Here is a 21,138-nt window from a genome sequence, read left to right as displayed (position 1 = left end):
TATTAACAATAACTTTAGAGTAGATAGCTTCAGCTGTTTCCCCACAAATTCTAAAAAAAACTAAAAAATATAATTTTGTGGCTTCATTTTTAAATCACAACAGTAACAGCAGATTCTACAAAACCCATCGTCTATAAGTAACTTGTTTCCCAGAAGCTTGGTATCAGATTCTCAAAACAATATTTTTGATTAAGATATGAGTAATTTTCTGGTACTTATGGCAGTGCCATTATTTCCATGCAGATAGCAAATAGAGAGTGATTTGAATTTGTGTCAGCAGAAAATGAACAAAGCACATACAAGTGACATTAGTATTTCTACCAGCAATTCTGCACCAGAGGATTACTCATTGACCAATGCTTGTGCTTTCTCAGTCTCTGCTTCACAGAACTATTACTTAAAAGAAAGAAAAAAAAAAAAACAGAGAGAAAAGTAACAGTAACAATAACAAAGTAATGAAAATGAAAAAAGGTAACAATATTTACAAGCTTCCATTTCATTTCGCAAATGAACGTATAACACAGCTCTAACACTTTCACATGTGTTACTATCACATTAAAATAGCGTTATATCAATAAACTTTATACAAATGTCACAAAAGAAACTTGCTACCAGATTCCAGCAGTGGCTATCTATACATACAAATTACTACTTGCATGTTATACAATACATGCATCATCACTGAAGCTGTCTGAACATAACAACACACATTCCCAGTGAAATTCAGATCCTGCTGTAACACCAGAAGAAGTTTTGCACCCATGAGCTTGGGCACTCCTCTTTAATAAAAGAGGGAATACCAGTGGACTATATGAAGCGTGGTGGACCTGAATGGTATGTAGAGTGTCCATGTCCAAGAGATGGTGATGGACGATATGGAGGGGGAGGGCTGGGACCGACAGCAGACAGGTAGCGATGGTAGGGTGCAGCACTGTGAGATGCAGCACGAGAGCTCGGACCCCTAGTTGATACAGTGCTGAGGCCTCCAAATCCCAAATGGCTCGCTCCATCACCGAGGTCAAGCTCCAGTTCCTGACCATCTTGTAACTGCAGTTGGCCAAAGGACGCTGTTGCCATTGCCACATCTGGCATTATGTCTGATAAGTGCCCATCGCTGCATGAACTGCTTTCAGGCTAATGGAAGAAAACAATCACTGCACTAATTTTTTTCAATTCAACAAGATGACTCTACATTAAAGATACCTTACTTCTCTCTCTCTCTCTCTCTCTCTCTCTCTCTCTCTCTCTCTCTCTCTCTCTCTAGCCACACACAAACTTCATCAGTCAAGTAATCAAAACACTAACAGTTTAAATTAGAAGATTTAACAAGAATTATAAAATGTTAATTGAAATTGGATGGAAGAATACAAGGTATGGCAACCACACATGTCCTATTTATTGACTAAATTCAATACTCTGTCTTTTTAAATCATTTTTGACTGTAATTGGTGGGTCACAATATCTGTAGCAAGATATGTAAAATACAATAAGACTCATCTGGGCTCTACTGAAGCATGAAACACAAAGTTGTTATAAAGGAGGACAAAGAAACTACCGATTTCAAATCCCTTCTTGAAGACTGAAGAGGTATAACAATATAGAAAAATTGAGACAGGAGTTCATAAAACCACACTACTAATACACTCACATTATGAACATCTTACAGTTATTCAAAGTGAAATTTACACTTAACTACTTTACCTAACGCTGCCTCAATGTGGACAGTCCCCATCCAGCCTTCTTAATTTTTACTAATAAGGTAACATTCGGTTAACTTACACATGACAAGAGTCTTCAGTGTCAGACCTGAGTTTTTCCTGGTGTATACTATGTTCAAGTAAACTATGAAAATGCAGCCAGGTGACACATCATCACATAGATAACCAACAGGTGGCCACCCTGCCATTATCAAGGCAGAACTGCAGCAAGTAAGTGTTGTCCATGCAATAGGATGGACATTCATAAATTGAATTTAAAACCTTGGTTTGCATAGCAATTCCAGCCCCCCCCCCCCCCCCACACACACACACAAAAAATAAACATTAGCGCCACCACACAACCAAAGATGAACAAACTTATCGAAAGTGAAAATTACTAAGTAATGAGGGGCGTAGCATTAACTCTTTTCCCATTTTTTGATAAGACAGAGAGCAGGGTTCCACATAGAAATGAAGCAAAAATCTCCATCTCTATTTACAAGGTTACTTGCTAATTTAATCTTAAATGCTTCCTTAAGAACACTATGCCAATAGCTGGAAGTACATGCCAGAATCTCCACACCATCATATCCCATAAGATGACTGGTGCAAGACCGTGTTTTGCAATACCTGATTTTAGGGTTGCCAGACATACGATTTTAGCCAGAACAATACAGAATTTTCCCCCTTTTTGTTCTGGGCACGGTGCAAACCTTTAACCATATGCCAAACATTCCGATTTTGAACATGAGGTAAAATGACATATATTTTTTAATCTTTCAGTACCAAATTTTACAATGCTGATTACATTCTACGTGCTAGGGTGCAAATGTGATGGCAGTTGGGACTGAGAACGAGACGGATGTGACATCGGAATCAGAACTGCATTGTGTGCAGTATATTAACAAACAGATCAACGAGTCCTGCCTAGTTCTTGCTCGGCAGAAGTCGACCAACTTAGGCCTGCTCACGTTTTATGTCTGTCGCTGTCAACCTCAGCGATCCAACACAGAACTTGTCTTGTTACCATTGCAAAGTGATTGTTGGGATGTATTCTTTTTATTGCCACAATGTAAGTTTTATTACTGGCTCTTTTCAATTTCTAATTGTCTACGATATGGAATTAGGAGCAAAAAAGCACCATCACTCAACATGGAACTATCAATTCCGACTGGAGCCTTGCTCGGGCATAAATTGATAACGGTATGTAACTGCGAGTGTAGCAATAGCACTGTATGATGGAAGTGCAGCTTGCTCTCCCAATGCCACACCCCCTCAGAATTTTTCTTCCTTTTCTGAACAAGCTGTACTTCCACTCCATGCAATGAGGCACATTGTTTCATTCATTTCGGGAGCAGATTCAACACTTTATGCAAGCCATTGTACATTTTATGTTTTAGAACTTATTTCTTTGTGGAAGTAGTGTGTTCAAAATGGATGGGACTGTGACAAATCCCACAAAAAGAAAATTAGATATACAAAACCAGCACACACCGGAATAGAAAACTGCATGTGTATCGTTCAGCTTGGGAAAAAGAATTTCCAGAATTGCGGCCAGTTCCAGAAAATGTATATAAAGCAAGGTGTACCTTATGTGTTGGAAAAGCTGGAGAGGGATTTTCGATTTCACACGGTGGCATAACTGATGTTCGGCATCATTTTAACAGTGTCAACCACAAACACAAACAATTAATACCAGTAAAAACCACACTGAAAAAAAGTCTCTACAAGATGGACTCTGTTGAAGCAGACAAGGTATGTAGTAGGTTCACACTAATTTCAACACTTCTAATTTTCAAGGTAATAATCTGTTTAGGCAATTATAAAAAGATGTTATTATTATTAGTGCTTCTTTCTTCATTTTCAGATAACAGCATCTGAGCTTAAACTCACTTTTCACACAGTTAATCATCTTAGCTATGCCAGCACTAACTGCAATGTAAAAATATCTTCTCAGTTATTCCCAGATTTGACAATTGCGAACAAAACCATGTGCGGTAAAACAAAATGTGAGACATTCCTTACTGGTGTTCTGAGACCAAATAGCGTCAATAATTTAACTCAGAAGTTGAAGGATAACAAGTTTTTTGGTGTGGGATTTGACACTTCCAACAAAGGTTAATCAAAAGTACTATCCTATTTGGGTGTAAGGTATCTTGATGTGCAAGCAGGTGTGTCCCACAGTATTCTAGATTTCTATGAGGACTCTGATGAATCTACATCTGCAATGTCTGATCAGATCTTGAAAAGGAATCCAAAATAAGAGTTGAATTTGTTCCGGGTTTAAAGTTTTACTGCTGACAATACAAATGCAAACTATGGGAAGAAATCTCTCTTCATGTTTACTTACAAAAGGAAAATCGTGATACAGTGAAATCAAACTGCTGTGCACATATAGTCTGTAATTACTGTAAATCTGGTACGATCACTATGTCAATAGATATCGAAATGTTAATAATTAAGACTTTCAACTATTTCTCAAATTCAGCTAAAAGGGTATCTCGGCTGAAATATTTTTTTTAATTTGTTAACATAGAATAAAATGCTTTGTTGAGACATGTTCCAACAAGGTGTTTAAGCCTAAAGCCTGCCATAGAAAGATTGTTGAGAAATCTTCCTACAATTATATCATACGTTTCTAGTGTAGACAATTGCCCAGCTTCATTAAAAACAACTTAATAGATGTGTCTGGTTCAGGAAAACAACTTACTTCAGTGGAATTATATCTACAATTTTCCTTGCACTTAACTATGTTTTTTTGAAGGGTGCACTCAACTTCGAAAAAAATGAACTGACAATTTGTGAAGTATACCATGTGATGGAGAAAATAAAAATGGAGTTAGAACATAGAATAACTGACCTGTTTTTTGGTTATAATGTGCAATAACATGCAACAATTGCTAGATCAGTTGGGAGGGCCTGATCCCAGGTGAAAAAGAAACACAACTGGAAGAATGCAGACAGACACTGAAGCACCAAAGCAGTTAGTATAGGCATGCGTATTCAAACACAAAGATATGTAAACAGGCAGAATACGGCACTGTGGTCGGCAACGCCTATATAAGAAACAAGTGTCTGGCGCAGTTGTTAGATCAGTTACTGCAGCTACAATGGCAGTTTATCAAGATTTAACAGAGTTTGAATGTGGTGTTATAGTCGGCGCACAAGCAATGGGACACAGCAAGTCTGAGGTAGCAATGAAGTGCAGATTTTCCTGTATGACCATTTCATGAGTGTACTGTGGATATCAAGAATCTGATAAAACATTAAACTCTGACACCTCTGGGGCTGGAAAAAGCTGGGACCAACGACAACTGAAGAGAATCATTCAGCATGACAGAAGTGCAACCCTTCTGCAAATTGCTGCATATTTCAGTGCTGGGCCATCAACAAATGTCAGCGTGCGAACCATTCAACAAAAAAATCAATATGGGCTTGCAGAGCTGAAGGCCCACTCATTTACCCTTGATGACTGCATGACACAAAGGTTTACGGCTCACCTGGGCCAATCAATACCAGCACTGAACTGTTGATGGCTAGAAACATGTCACCTGGTTGGACGAGAGAGTTTTCTCCATTATGAACATTAAATGGAGGGATGAGCGAAACATATGTTCAATTTATCTAACAAAAAATGAGTTGTACACTTATTTCAATTATGATGAAAGTTGCAGTGATTTTTATAAGACAGTACTGTCTAATGAAAAATGTCGAGAATTGCCTGCTCAACTGGAAGGTACTCCTCTTCATTGTGTTGAGTGTATTATGAAGAAAATGTCCAGTGAACATAATTATTTTAAAAAATGTCAGTGTCGATAAATGTGTTCCTACTTTTCCTCACTGAAATCTGGCAACTCTAGCTGATTTGCTTAGCTGTTGTAAGTGTGTGTGACGCTGGTCCTTCGAGGTCCTGACAGTCTGACCAATATATGACATGCCACAACTGCACGGAATATGATGGACTTATGCAAACTGAGATCACGCTTAACAGAACCAGTTACTATAGATAGGGGCCAGCTTGCCTCATGAGAGGACTATATGGCTTTATGACACCCTTTCAAACCAAATAAATGCACATATCCAGACCAGAGGATTGAAATGTCATACTGATATATGGGCTCATACCGCCAATTTATTTGTTACTGAAGGAACATCACATATCATATCCACTGGTGAAGTAACATTTCATTTCACTTTTCTTGTGTCAAGCAATGTATTTATTTTATGTAGTTTTGTCCTTGAATCCAGAATGATCAACATAAAATTCTAAGAGCCGTAAAGGTTTTAACTGCCTCCATAGAAGTCTGTATGCTTCCTGATCCGAGCACACTTACCTTCTGTATACTTCCTAAAATGTACAAAAATTACCATCTCGGCTGAAAGCTGGCTTTAGTTGGAGATAAAGTCAGTTGAAATTGTTAGAAAGGACCTTCACATCTTCAGAAAGGATGAATTAAATACAGTTGATGTTGGCATGTTTGTTGGTGCTAAAAGTAGTTAATATTGTAATGAAATCGAAACAGATAGTTATTGTGAATTAGTATGGGTAGAGGTTATATTTGAGAACTGAAATAAATTAATAATTTGCTCCTTTTCTCAAACCCTTGACTCAGATGTTACAATTTCTGAAAGATTCAAAGAAGTATTGTCTCAAATAGGTACCCACTTGCTCTGTTACAGTTGGTATCAACTTCAACCTACCTTCAATATGTTAGCAAAAATTGAGGGTCAAAGAAGGTGGTAAGCATAAAACTTCATCCAAAATTGTAATAAATGTTTTCTCTGAATATTAGTTTGAGCAATTTGCTCAGGAGCTCACTTGAATTGTAAATGGTTACAAAAACACAACAACGTCATTGTAGCGAGCCTGAATACAATCACATCCAAACCCATTAAAAATACTTGTAAAATATATTTATTTGATACCTTCCTAAGAGATAGACTTCATTCCTTCTGAACTAAGTTTAGACCAGATGTGTCTTGAATTCAAGGAAATAATATCAACAGTAATTGAGAGATCTATACCAAATAATTTAATACGAGGTGGAACATATCCCTCACGGCACACAAAACGCGTCAGGAACACTTGTAGAGGCGATTAAAAAGTACATCAAATTTAGATGAATGTGAAATCCCCAAGATCGGCAAAGTTTTAGAGAAACTTAATACTTAGCAGGGGTACAATGTGAGATGCTTTTAACAATTCCCACAACAAAACTGCCTCGAAAGCTAGCAGAAAATCCCAAAAGATTTTGGTCATATGTAAAGTACACCAGTGGCAGTATACAATCAATACCTACACGGCATGATACCAATAGTAATGTTACCAATTACAGTGCCACTAAAATGGAGTTACTAAACATGATTTTCAAAAGTACTTTATCAAAGAAGATGAAGTAAATATTCCAGAGTTCAAATCAAGAACAGCTGCTGACATGATTAATTTAGAAGTAGATATCCTCATGGTAGCAAAGCAGCTTAAATCATTTAATGAAGGCAAGTATTCTGGCCCCAGTTGTATACAAATTAGCTTTCTTGCAGAGTTGGCTGATATAGTAGCTTCACACTTAGGAATCATATAAAACAGCTTGCTTGATGAAAGATGCACACCTAAATACTGGGAAGTTGCACAGATCACACCAAAACAATAGCAAGGACACAGGAATAATCCACTGAATTGCAGACCAATATCATTGACGTTGATTTGCGGTAGGATTCTGGAACATATACCGTGTTCAATCATTATGAATTACCTCAAAGAAAACAAATCTACTGACATCGCCAGCACAGATTCATAAAATATCGCTTCTGTGCAACACAACTAGCTTTTTACTCTCACAGAGTAATGAGTGCAATCGAAGTGGATTTCAAATTGATTTCAGATTTCCAGAATGATTTTGACTTGGTTCCTGCCAATCAGTTTCTAATCAAAATTTGTGTCTATAGAGTATTGTCTCAGCTGTGCAACTGGATTTGTGACTTCCTGTCAGAAAGGTCACAGTTCGTACTGATGAAAGATCATTGAGTAAAACAGAAGTGATACTTGGCATTCCCCAAGGAAGTGTTATATGCTCTCTGCTGTTCCTGGTTTATATAAATGATTTAGGAGACAATCTGAGCAGCCGTCTTTGACTATTTGCAGATTATGCTGTCATTTACTGTCTAGTAAATTTATCAGAAGATCAAAATCAACTGCAAAATGATTTAGTCAAGATGTCTGCATGGTGCAAAAAGTGGCAATTGATCCTAAGTAATGAAAAGTGTGAAACTGTCCACATGAGTACTAAAAGGAATAAGGTTCAAAGAAGGACAGTACATTTGGTAGTATAGTGAAATACAGTAGACAGTGTCACAGATGTAATACATGGGATGAGGTGGCAATCATTAAAATAAAGGCAGTCCTCTGAATGCAGAACTATTCAGTTGACACACACACACACACACACACACACACACACACACACAATCATTGTAATAAAATTAGTGAAATCAGAGCTCATATGGAAAAATTTAAGCATTTGTTTTTCCCATGCATTGTTCAACAGTGGAACGATAGAGAAATAGTGTGAAAGTGGTTTGATGAACTCTCTGCAAGGCACCTACGCGTGAATTGCAGTGTAGTCATGTTGCTGTAGTTATCACCTTGCAACAGGCTTCAAAGTTCCAACTGAACCCATCTCAGCTCTGGTAGACCACCACCTAAAACCCATGACACAGTCTCCCATCCCATACCTACAATCCACCTTAAGATATGTGGCTGTGGGTGTTGTTTGCACAACTCTCCCTCCCCAATCCCCCCCCCCCCCCCCCAATTGTCATAAATGGTGCACAGAAAGAATGACTGCATGAGCTTGAAACACTTTAATTTACTTAATTACTTAAAAGACACCAACCACTTCCCGCAACATGTCAAATCATTTCCCACATCTGTCCTACCTGAAACTTTCCTCGTCACAACTGAGACGACCTTGCTGCACACCGACATCCCTGGAGACACACAGCTTCTCATCCTCAGAAAAATTCCTCTCCCAATGCAAACCTGAAAATGTCTGAAAAACTTCAGTCATTATCACACTAGATATTGGAACCAGAATGGCTTCATCCTATTCCACCCATGTCATTTGTTGCACAGTTGGAGCATCCCTCAACACCCAGAAACTGTGCCAACTGTCTTTATTGAAGACATATTTGTAGTCTGGATTTACTGTGAAAGAAAACACTATTCCCTGCAGCAGCTTAACTCCATTTCCCAATTGCAATCCACCAAGACCCTTTTCCAAATCCAAAGCACTCTTCATTGATGCTGACCTTCTTGTTGAGGCTCACATCTATATTCTATCTGCTCCCAATACAAACATGTACTCCATAAATGAAGCCAAGTTCGTCAAGAGTAGAATACTGAATGAATGCAAGTAATGAGAACATGAAAGGCCAAGTACAATTCTGGGTCAAAATCCATTAAGCAGCATGGCAAGATTCACAGTAGCTCATGCAACATACTGCAGTAGACTGAATCATGGCTGCCCGCCTACCCCATAGCGGCAAGCAGCTCGAACTGTGTGACCTGCTGCACATATCCCTAATGGTGGTCAACACCACGATCTGAAGTGCCTCTGAGCCACTATCAATATCAGCCATTGGCAAGGATATTAAACAACCCTCAACTTCTATAAAACTAGCAACTAGGGAAACAATACCTCCACTTCAAGAGCTTCCAGCCCTTCAACATAAATTGCTCCATTCTCTTCATCCTAGGCATGATTGGTAAATTGATCTGCTCCATAGTCATACTCAGTCTCAATGCTTATACCAATACCCTCTCCCAGGCTTTCCTCTGCCAACTGCCCCACTGATCTTGACCAAAAACAAATCTCCCTGGCACTCTCCTATCTCAATCTTCTGAAAAATATAGTGTGGAGAGGGCGACACCCCCCTCCCTACCCCCCCCCTTTAAAAAAAATAAATAAATAAATAAATATATCTAAAAACAAATATGATGTGACTTACCAAACGAAAGTGCTGGCAGGTTGATAGACACACAAACAAACACAAACATACACACAAAATTCAAGCTTTCGCAACTAATGGTTGCTTCATCAGGAAAGAGGGAAGGAGAGGGAAAGACGAAAGGATGTGGGTTTTATAGGAGAGGGTAAGGAGTCATTCCAATCCCGGGAGCGGAAAGACTTACCTTAGGGGGAAAAAAAGGACACACACACACACACACACACACACACAAAGAGCAGACATTTGGCGTTTACAAATGTCTGCTTGTGACTGTGTATGTGCGGATGGATGTGTGTGTGTGTGTGTGTGTGTGGGCGCGCGCGCGCGAGTGTATACCTGTCCTTTTTTTCCCCCTAAGGTAAGTCTTTCCGCTCCCGGGATTGGAATGACTCCTTACCCTCTCCCTTAAAACCCACATCCTTTCGTCTTTCCCTCTCCTTCCCTCTTTCCTAATGAAGCAACCATTGGTTGCGAAAGCTTGAATTTTGTGTGTATGTTTGTGTTTGTTTGTGTGTCTATCAACCTGCCAGCGCTTTCGTTTGGTAAGTCACATCATCTTTGTTTCTAGATATATTTTTCCCAGGTGGAATGTTTCCCTCTATTATATTCGTATTATAAATAAATAAATAAATAAATATAATATCCAGCACTACTCAGGCCTTGAATGCCTCACTACTCACTATCTTCTCACTACTCACTATCTTTGCCAAAGTGATTATTTTCTTATTTCTGAAATAAAATCACCCACTACCATTTAAATTAGTCCCATCACTGGTACATCCTACATCTTTGTAAAATGGTTTATTGTCACATATAACCACATAAAATTTCCACAAGAAATTTCTAGATTATGCGCAGAAGCAATAGTTCAATCACAAACACACTGAGAAAACCACATTGCTTTTTGTAAAGCCTTGTCACCAGTTTTGTAAAGGCCTTATTGCTACTGCTGTGGAGGCCGAGTTGACACTGCTCTTACAATATGCAGAGTTTGTGAAACGGCTTCTGGTGCAGTACACCACTAGGACAGTTTGTCCCTGCCGCTATTACAGAGCTATGCGCCAGGGTCAGGTAACAGGTTAGGAGAATGAAGGTTCTACAACACTCCAACAAATTAGTAACAAATTCACACAAATGAGTTAAAACGATTACTTATCTTTGCGTCTCGACAAATAAGAAGTCTGCAACACTACTTGTAATATAACACAAAAGAGGCCCTCAATGGCTAAGTGCAAATTATCTTAGGTAAACTTCACAGTACATAACAAATGCAATTTAAAACAACTGTCTGATCAATTCTAAGAGTTCACTAATGACGTTCCCTGTCTAAGTCGCACTGGATGATGATCTATAGCCAAGTGTGCGAGAGCTGCTTTTCTATCTTCCAAGTAGGCTTCTGCCCATTGTCATCTGGTCATTGGCGGATTGTACTTGGCCAGCAACTAGCCATGGCGAAGTCGATATCTTCATCCTCAGCACTGCCTGTGGCACTGGTGGAACTCGCGCAAGTGGTGAGTCTCTACAGCACTGGCACCAGCTCGAACCTTTGTGCCTCTGGTGCTTTTGCCTTGGTTGTGTCTTGTTCGGATGACACAGCATCATCAGTGTGGATCTAGGATCTGACACTACCACCGTGGTTTTCTCAATGTGCTCACAATTAATTGCTTCCTTTTACAATCTGGATAGGCCAGTAATGGCAAATAATTATAATTTTTGTTGAAATTTGTGTTTGTGCCAGCCAATGAACCATTTTAAAAACTATTTAAACAATCAACAAACATCTCATTAATATTTTACTTGCACATCTGATGGATGAGACATTATTGATGATCCACAGCTGCACAAACCCAAAGCTTATTCACCGACTAAGTTCTTTGACACTAGTTATATTTGCAGTACATGCAGGGCTGTGCCCATACGTATTTGGCCACGATACCTACACATACATTTTGCAAATCAGGTATGGCCCCCACATCACCTTGGAAGACTTTTGTTCACAGAAGAGTTGCTGAGCTGTTTACTGTAAAGACTCTAGCACCTGCCACGGCACCTGGAAGCGCAAGACATGCCACTACAAGGCAACCAGGTCATGGTGCATAGCGCTGAAGTCTTGGGCACTTACTCGCATCCGCACAATCGTGTGTCTAGGTGACGCTACGCATGTACTCTTCCGTACACGCCTAGTTAGGTCGACACTCCACCCATCAAGAGCCAGTTATGATCCATTCTCCGACCAATTGACAGCTGCTACAAGTCTCCAATAAAAACCCAACACCTGCTGTTGCTGCCTCTGCTGCTGCCGCCACCATCCTACAACGTGTCGTTTAGCCCTTGCTGTGAGCCCTGTATGATGCTGCACTTCTGTCAGCCACTGCCTAGGGCATCACTTCAAAGTATCCACACATGACTGCCCACGAGCTCATTACCTTGTGGGACCATGTCATTACAGTAACTTGCTGCTCATCAGTGGGCTACCTACAAGCTCCAAGCACAGAGGGACTGTGTCATTACTTATCCTCTCTATTACCCGTGACTTCGATGTTTATGGGCTTTGTCCTAGTCCGCACATGTTAGACACTGTCAAGGACAACATTTCTGTCACTGGGTCATGTGAACATTGGTTCTCAGAAGCTGTACACAGTTTAGTTATGTTAATAAACAGTTGTTACTACAAAGTGTGTATATCAACACTGGCAGTCACATTACTCAGCTAAAGGATACTGAAGTATTAGGTACAGGTGTGCTACCTATTAGTGACATACAAAAATCTGTGCCATACAGAGACTCAAACCCCAATTTACTGCTTATCACGATCTGTTGTACAAACATCTTCAGCTATCTGTGCATGCTGGACTGATCCAAACCTCCATATGTCACATGGTCTACATCCTGACGTCACAGTTCCCTACATGCATCACCGAATGCCCACCAACATTATCAATTTGATTTCTGCACAGGCAGAATGAGACTATGATGAGTCGGAACCACTGTTGTTATTGTCGTATACCCGACGAGGCTTGTAATACTTTATTTGCATGTCTGAAAGAAGAATAGACATTATTGACGATCCACAGCTACATGAAATAATTTGAGATTTCTGCTCTGACTGCAAACTGTCTGTTCTTTCAAACATGCGAGTGAAGTATTACAAGCCCAGATGGGTATACAGCGATAACAGCAGTGGTCTCGATTCTTCAGTCTCATCCTCCCTGGCCAGGAATCCAATTAATAATGTTGGCGAGCATTAGGTGGTGACTATAGGAGACTAAGGCATAAGGATGTCCACAATGTGATGTGTGGAGGTTCGGGTTAGTTCGAGCAGGGTGCATAGATAACCAAATCGGTTAAGGTGACCTCTTGCACTAAGAGAGAAATCTGGATTCGAGTCCTGTTCTGGCACAAATTTCCATTATGTCACTAACAGGTACTATATCTACAACTAATAAAGCTGATGTCAAAGAATTCACAGACACAAATTTTGTATTATCTCCTTAACAACTGAAATGTCATTCTTTCCAAAATCCTGACTCATCAAAAGAAGAACACCATGTGAAACAGTTCATGTTATTTAACCACTAAGATGGATTTATTGCACAACTTTTTATATATGAAGAGGTACCGCTAAGCTGAACAAATGAATGAATATAAAAAAAGTGCCATCCTTGAGAATACCCAGTATCTAGTGGCTGAGCTTGCTTTACAGGAGAACACAAGTGACCTTAGTGCTTGTTACACCACATAGACCATTTGAATCCTCTTGCCCAGTATTAGTTTACTTTAACTTTAAATACTGGAACTTTTCCTCCAACATTCTCTCATCACCACCCTCCTGGACTTACTTCCATTAACATCTGCTCCCCCCCCCCCCCCCCCCCAATACTTCACGGACCTTATTTTCTCAATGGTAAAATATTCTCTCTGTATATAAAATGGAGTCTCCAGCTTGCTTTTGTCTGTTTGCTTGGGCTAATCTCAGGAACTACTGTAGCGATTTTGATATCGTTTTTACTAATAGGTAGGCTGATTTACAAGGACGGTTTGTGTATGTAATTTATGAATATTCCATGCAATTGGCCGAACTATAATGAATTTGAGAAAACAATGTTTTTGTCATCTAATAGTAAACGGCAGAACTCGCAGACTAGGCTGTTACTGTATGAACAAGAGCATTTCATCTTCACCACTCCTCACAATAGGTATGGTTCTACACTCTCACTAAGACAACATTGTCGCATTTATCTGAGCTATTATTGCTTTCCATTCTGGGTTTTGCACATTTTGTGCTACACGTACATCTTCCTGAGTCAAGTCAATATCGTCCAGGCCACAGAGCCATATAAAATTATTATTACCTGAAGCTATACTTCTATATATACCCTTTCTATGTTGAAGTACCCCAACATGTTTTTCTTTCTGTATGTGAAGGATAATCTTATCAGGAACTACTGTAGGGATTTTGGTACAGTTTCCATTAACATATACACTGATTCAGGGCAGACCGGGCGGCCTGGTAGCTCGCAGCTTCCACTTTTGGCACAAGATGTCATTCCGAACGCCAATTAAATATAGAACACAACAGCTGTGCCACCTGAAAACTTTCCTAGCGAGCACTGCATAAATCATTTAAGTTACACGAAAGTGATGTTTTTCACTTGCCTAATGTTGTTCTCTATAAACTTAAATCATAAATCTATCATGTGACCTGTAAATAAAATACCCACGTCAGCCAAGTCGTTCAGCCGTGCATACTTAATGCTACCTGTCTGAAGCCTGGGTGAGTCACAGATCATTTACTGAATTATTTATTTCTATTTTCAGTTCTCTTTCCCCATTCACTCTTTCTTGATGTTTTCTTCCCACACTCTATTCCTCTTCTCATACCACTTCTTGGTTGCACTATTCATTCAACTTTTCATTTCTCTTCTTCTTTAATTCATCATTATGTCTCACTCTGCCCCATCTGTCATCTTCTGTCTGACGCCAGCACAGTGCTTAGCACTGCACTATGTCACCACCTACTCTCTCTGACATAATCTCCATCATCTTTGCCTCTCCTCTCCACACAACAGATGGTGTCCCTCTCCACCAAGAGTCCTAGTGATCTACCCTCGACACTTTCCAACCTCAACCAATCACTAGTCCCTCTTTCTTCTCTGAAGAAGGAACATCTAAGTATCAAATGCTAAAGTGAATTACTTTTCAAGTGTCTCTTTTACATGGGTAAAGTCTTATAAAAAGAAGAAAGAACATATTGTTGAAATTACCTCTCCGTGACTTCTATAAGCATCACCCTCCGTGACAATGGCTGGCAACTCGTGGCGCTGTGAATAACTTGTGTGACCACGTGGGAAGGTCATATTCCGGCCAAAATTTGGCGGTATCCCAGGAGAGCAAACTGGCTGTTTATTTCCAACAGGTGCCTTAACTGGTTCTCCGTCCATAGCAACATCTTCCTCCTCTTCCTGAGCACAATAACAAGCTGCTGTCTGGAAATTTCAGACAAAGGAAAGTTCAATGAAATCATTGCAAATATTTATCAGCAAAGTTATCAACATTATGAATTACTGGCAAAAAACTGCTCAAAAATGCTTACACAGCTCTTAGTATATTAGTTTTCTCTACAAACAATTTCTAACTTTTTACTCTAAAGTTTTCGTGATTTATATCCTTTTACATCACTGATTAACAACAGAAAATTATGTTCATGATAAAAGAAGAGTAGTTACGAGTATATAACAAAATCATATTAAAACATTTGTTTTCTATGTTAATTGTACTGTATTTTAATAAACCACACTACATTTAGTAAGAATGAAGGCATCACAGAGATGATTAATCAACTTTGCTGCAAGCGAAGCATTCTGCAATAAGGTGCAGGTGCAGCTTCATGTTAAAACGTTCCAAGAATAGTCAACAAATACACTCCTTCCTCCTACATGTATCTTATGAAAAGATCATGAAGATAAATAGAGGGATTAGAGCCTACACACAGGCTTACCGGCAATCATTCTTCCTGCAAAATATTTGCAGCTGGAACAGGAAAGGGGGGAAGTGACACTGGTACACAAAGTGCCATCTTCCACACACCAGAAGGTGGCTTGCAGGGTATAGATGCATACATAAACGTTTTACAAATGGCTGCAGATCTGTAAACATATCCACCTCCTCCCAGAAAATAACGGGAGGTGCCAGTGGTAAAAAATCTTTGATCCAGTACTCTTTAACAGAACTCTTTTCCTTTCTTTACAGGTAAATGATTACCAACATGAAAATATGCATGTCTTAACTGTTCACAGCAATGAATTTTCCTCAAAAGTTAAAATGCTTGGGCTCTCCATGACTCAAACCTGGACCTTGTATTTTGTGATGTAAGGTCACTTTCAATTTAGACACAGCTGCAGAGTGGAAGCTTTGATTCTGATTCATTTCAGCACTTATAAGATACAATACACACACACAATACATTATTTTGCTTGTCACTTCTGCCAATTACATATGAGCTTAAGAAATATATCTCCATGTTAAATTTTTGTCTCTTAAAAAGTTTTAATAATATAAGAGTAACATCTGTGAGAACTTCAGTAATGCAATTATTTCAATTTCTATTAGTCAATAATCAAAAAATATGCCACAGGTTTTCCCTTGGTGAAAAGGGAGGATGTATGGCAAAACAAAAATTAATTTCAAAGTGTTGAAGAATAATATACAACCTCTGTCGAGAAAGTTCGGTGAATGTGGCTATATCGCAAACAGATTGTCGAGTTACCTGAGACAGCAGTTTCTGTCCTTCGAAGTAAACCCCATCGATGATAATGCACTTCCGGTAACAGCTGTACAAGTCACGGAAACCCTTTGTGCAATCTGGGGTCCTTACAGATAGACTTCAGTTGGGTCATAACATTATGTCCAAACCTCTTAACTTTCAGCACAGATTTCAATTTTACAAATGAGAAAAAAATCTGGGGCAGACAAGTCAGGGGAGTAGAGTGGGTTATTGAGTGACTACACCCCTAACAGTCAGGAACTACTGTACTAGAAAGGCAGTGTGCGCCCAGGTACTTTCGTGGAAAGGGATCAAGTCATCTTGTTTGGTGTACGGGTGCATACCCATTTTATCTGTTACAGCAGACATTTTTGCATTTCCACACATATAGCAGCATGTAACGTGGCGCCCACCAGGAGGAATTTTTTATGGATGAGACACTCAGATTCGAAGAACACCGCAAGCATTATCCTGATGTGGGATCTCTCACTATATTCCTTCTTGCTTTTTGGCGATTTTATAACCCCACCACATTATACTGTGTCACTTACCTTTGGAATTGTACCTCACACACCAGGTCTTGTTGCTCACGATGATGGTTTTCAGGAAATTTGGCTCTCTACCCACCATGTTGATGATGTCTCCACAGGCATTAACTGAAGTTGCATTTTTTATGGCATCAAAGTGTGGGGAAAAGGTCAGGACCAAAACTTGCATCACTTTGAGGTGGGCACTATTCCCACTTTGTTGTCCATCATTCGTGCTGTCACACGACAATCCTGGGACAAGAGTTCCTTTACTTCCAGTACACTCTCCATGGTGCAAACAGTTACAGGCCAGTCAGCTCAGTGGCCGTCTTCCAAGGTGTCTTTCCCTTCTCGGAACCACTTAAACCAGTCAAATACACTTCAAGGTGACTGCACATTCTTCGTAAACTATTATCAGCATTTCAAGAGACTTTAACTGATTTTTCAAGTTTGAAACAAAATAGCATATTCGTTCGCTGATCCATTTTGTGTTCTGACTGTGTGCAATACACCTTCACTCTACACCATGCAATTTAAACGAGATGGAGATTATTGTTTAACATTCTACTGATGAGGAAATAATTAGAGATTGAGCACAAGCTCATATTAGGGAAGACGGAGAAGGAAATTGGCCGTGCCCTTTCAAAGCAACCATCTCAGCATTTGTTTTAAGCAATTTACGGAAATCACGGAAAATCAAAATGTGTATGGCTAGAAGTGGGTTTGAACCATCGTCCAGTGTGCTAACCACTGCACTACCTTGCTCAGTCGTTTTCCACACAAGAAGGACACTTGCAGTACTGCTGCTGGGGAACTTGTTCAGCCATGTCTTGACTTGTCTGGTGTGGGATCTGGTAACTCTTACCACTGTGAGCATATGACGTTATTCATCAAACTTTCTGGGCAGAGGCTGTATATCACAACAATCGTACAAAAGTAGTGCGCTGTAGGATAATCTTATAATGAACAAACAGTTGCGTTATTACAAAAATGATGCTGACTTTGATGCAGAAATATAGAAGTGAAATTTTAATAGTTTTAGGAGTATGGTAGTGGTAAGTAAAATGCCAATTTTACATAAACAAAGTTAAGTAATAGATTGCTATGAATCATTAAATGGCATGAATATGATTCGAGAGAGAGAGAGAGAGAGAGAGAGAGAGAGAGAGAGAGAGAGAGAGAGAAAATATTGCAGGATTATATGTTAATCCTTGTATCAATGGAAGGAAGAATTTGCAGGAATATTCTCATTGATTTTAAAGAACATTAGATAATTTTCATGGACTAACAAAGTCAAATGATGTCATTAACACAATGTGGACAAAAATGTTACACAAGCAGTCTTTGGGTCCTACACTATATGCAAAACTTTCTCACATCACAGATGTCTCAATAGTCTTTGTAGTACAGCACTGCAAAGGATATTTGTATGTCATTATTTGATAAATAGAAGTTTTGCTTTGGAATGTCAGGTATGATATTCAAGTTCAGGAGATTCTCTACACTGTATGAGCAACAATGCTGAAGTTTGGCAATTACTTGTGCAAGAAATATGTTCATACTCAATTCTTCTGAGTGAGTTCATCACTACTGGTTGATTCAGTATCAACAGGTCACATTGATATCTTGCGTACCACCTTACATGGATTCTATCTGTACAGGCATTCTTACAGCCATTTCTCTGACAAACTTTCAGGAAGAAGATATGTTGTTTAATTTGTAATTTGTCTTACACTGATGAGCCAAAAAATTATGACCACTGCCTTGGCACTGCACACACGTGAATCCGTAAGGAAAGTATCTAAGAGGAGCAGAGACAAATTGGGAATCATTCTAGTGACAGTATGAGCAGCAAATAAAGAAATCCCCAGACATAACTGACATGCACAGAGGACAGATTATCAAGGCATGTTGCTGGGGAAGCAGCCTTTTGGAAATGGAGAAGCTGGTTGGGTGTTTGCATGCTATGGTCTTGAACATCTACTTCCAGTTGACGGACAGTGAAATCAGGAGTAGGTGACAAGGTGGTGGACATACATGCCTAGTCACAAGTCACAGAATGGAGAAGTCAGAGGCTTGCCCGCTCTGTGGCAGATCTGATGACAGTGTACAATGCTTGTGCAGGTACAAGAGTTTTGAACACACCATTCAGTGTACATTGCTGAACATGGGGCTTCGTTGCAGATGACTCCTCCCTGTTCCCATGTTGATCCAACATTGTCCATTATGACTGCAGTGCACAAGGAATCAACAATATTGGATCATGGATCAATGGTCACCAGTCACCTGGGCATACGAATCACATGCACTTTACACCAGTTCGACAATCATTTCCAGATGGCTGCCTGAAACATGCACCTTGCTTTGGACGCAGGACAGTGGAAGCAGTATTACACCATGAAGGACATTCACATAGATGTCCTTGGGGCCTGGGGTAGTAATCATAAATACCATGACAGCTGTGAACTACATGAACATTATTATAGACCACCAGCATCCCTTCATGACTGATGTCTTCCTCAAATGCAATGGCATCTTCCAGCAAGATAATTATCCCACAGTAGTTTGTGTAGCATTATACTGATTTTATGTTGGCATCTTGTACACTAAATTCACCTGCTCTGGAACCAATGACACACATCTGGGATGCTATTGGACACGAGCACCATGGACACAAACCACCAGCTCATAAATTAATCTTAATTGTGAGACCTGCGCCTAGGTATCTGATGCCACATACCTGCAAAAACTTGCCAAGGACTTGTTGAATCAATGCAAGGCAGAATCACTGTTGCACTGCATTCCAAAGGTGGATCAATATGCTACTAAGAAGGTGGTCATAATATTTTGGCTCATCAGTGTACATTAAACAGGTTTCAAAATAGGAATAACTGACATTCTAACAAAATATCTATTTCATCTTTCGATCGAATGATCGATAACTTCACCACATACCAGAACTACCAACAACTTATAACGCAGTTGCATCCACAGATATGTAGCAGTCTAACCATGTGAAATTATCATGCTTTAAGACACAGTGCTAGTGAATATCACAGCAGTGCAAATAAAAGCAGCCACACAATAACATAACATATAAAAACAGCGCAAACATTTTATACATTTCTGTTTTAAAACTATTTATAACAATAAAAAAAATAATAATTCATGGGAACATGCCAGATATCACTGGGCAACAGGTACATATTTAAGCAACTACCACATTTCTACTATTGGGTGCACTGAGAAACTGACTGCATCCACGAACTATTTTCTCACCTTCTAAACAGGGAGAAACCAATTCATTGTTGCAATATCCTTCTCTTCATATCTTGAATAAACCAATGCATAATTTTCTATTATACCCAAAATCCATGAGTTCCATATGTTGCCTGAACCTTTTCACTTAATAATAATTCTCCTATAAAGATCATAGCTAATTCCTCCACTAATCATCAAACCCTACAAAGTTCTGTTTGGTTTTTAAGAACATGACAATGGAGCAACAAACATAAACTTGCTACCAGTGAATATACTATACTATTACTTTTTTTTTTCCTTTGCAGACATTATCCGACTGATAAACAGAATTACTGCTTCATCATTTTAATAAGATTATTATTATTATTATTCCATGTTTCTTCCTCTATCCCTATTAATTTACATTGCTTTGTAATCTACTTCTCCTCAACCATATATTCTTGTGCTGTTATTTTAAATACAAAATCAATACCACTTACAATAGTATCTGTTTCTCAATTACATATTACATGCCAAGTAAAAACACACAATTGTTTTTATTTTAACCCATCATTTAATTCTTTTAAATGGTGAAATCATAAAAGTATTTTTACCTCTAGCAAATCAGAGACAGCGTCTGGCAAGTTGAACTCTCTTACAACACGAAGTCTTAATTGTTTATTGATTTCTTGTCGATTAGATAATGGCAAGGCAATGGCTCTTTGGCAGCTTGGAGACTGTCTTAACTTCTGCTCCCTTTTTAACATAGCTGTCATGGTGGCAGCATCTGCAAAAGGGCAAATTTTTAAAGATATGCATAAATGTTGAAGATAAAAACAGTAAGTACCTCAAGTAAACAGTTTCAATGCAAAAAGTTATTACATTTATAAATATACATTTAATC

General features: G+C 39.1%; 1 protein-coding gene across 1 annotated transcript in view; it reads right to left on the bottom strand.

The window, feature by feature from the left end:
• Nucleotides 1–601: 601 nt before the first annotated feature.
• LOC124555738 (BTB/POZ domain-containing protein 7) overlaps nucleotides 602–21,138 on the bottom strand; it is a 54,630-nt gene continuing 34,093 nt past the window's right edge. The window contains exons 7-9 of the mRNA XM_047129761.1: nucleotides 20,849–21,021; nucleotides 14,969–15,190; nucleotides 602–1,134 (exon numbers count right to left, since the gene is read on the bottom strand). Of these exons, the coding sequence (XP_046985717.1) occupies nucleotides 808–1,134; nucleotides 14,969–15,190; nucleotides 20,849–21,021 (722 nt within the window). The 3' untranslated portion in view covers nucleotides 602–807. The remainder of the gene's footprint in view (nucleotides 1,135–14,968; nucleotides 15,191–20,848; nucleotides 21,022–21,138) is intronic.

Source organism: Schistocerca americana, chromosome X (assembly GCF_021461395.2).
Source record: "Schistocerca americana isolate TAMUIC-IGC-003095 chromosome X, iqSchAmer2.1, whole genome shotgun sequence".
Taxonomy (NCBI): domain Eukaryota; kingdom Metazoa; phylum Arthropoda; class Insecta; order Orthoptera; family Acrididae; genus Schistocerca; species Schistocerca americana.
This window is presented reverse-complemented; position numbering and strand designations above follow the sequence as displayed.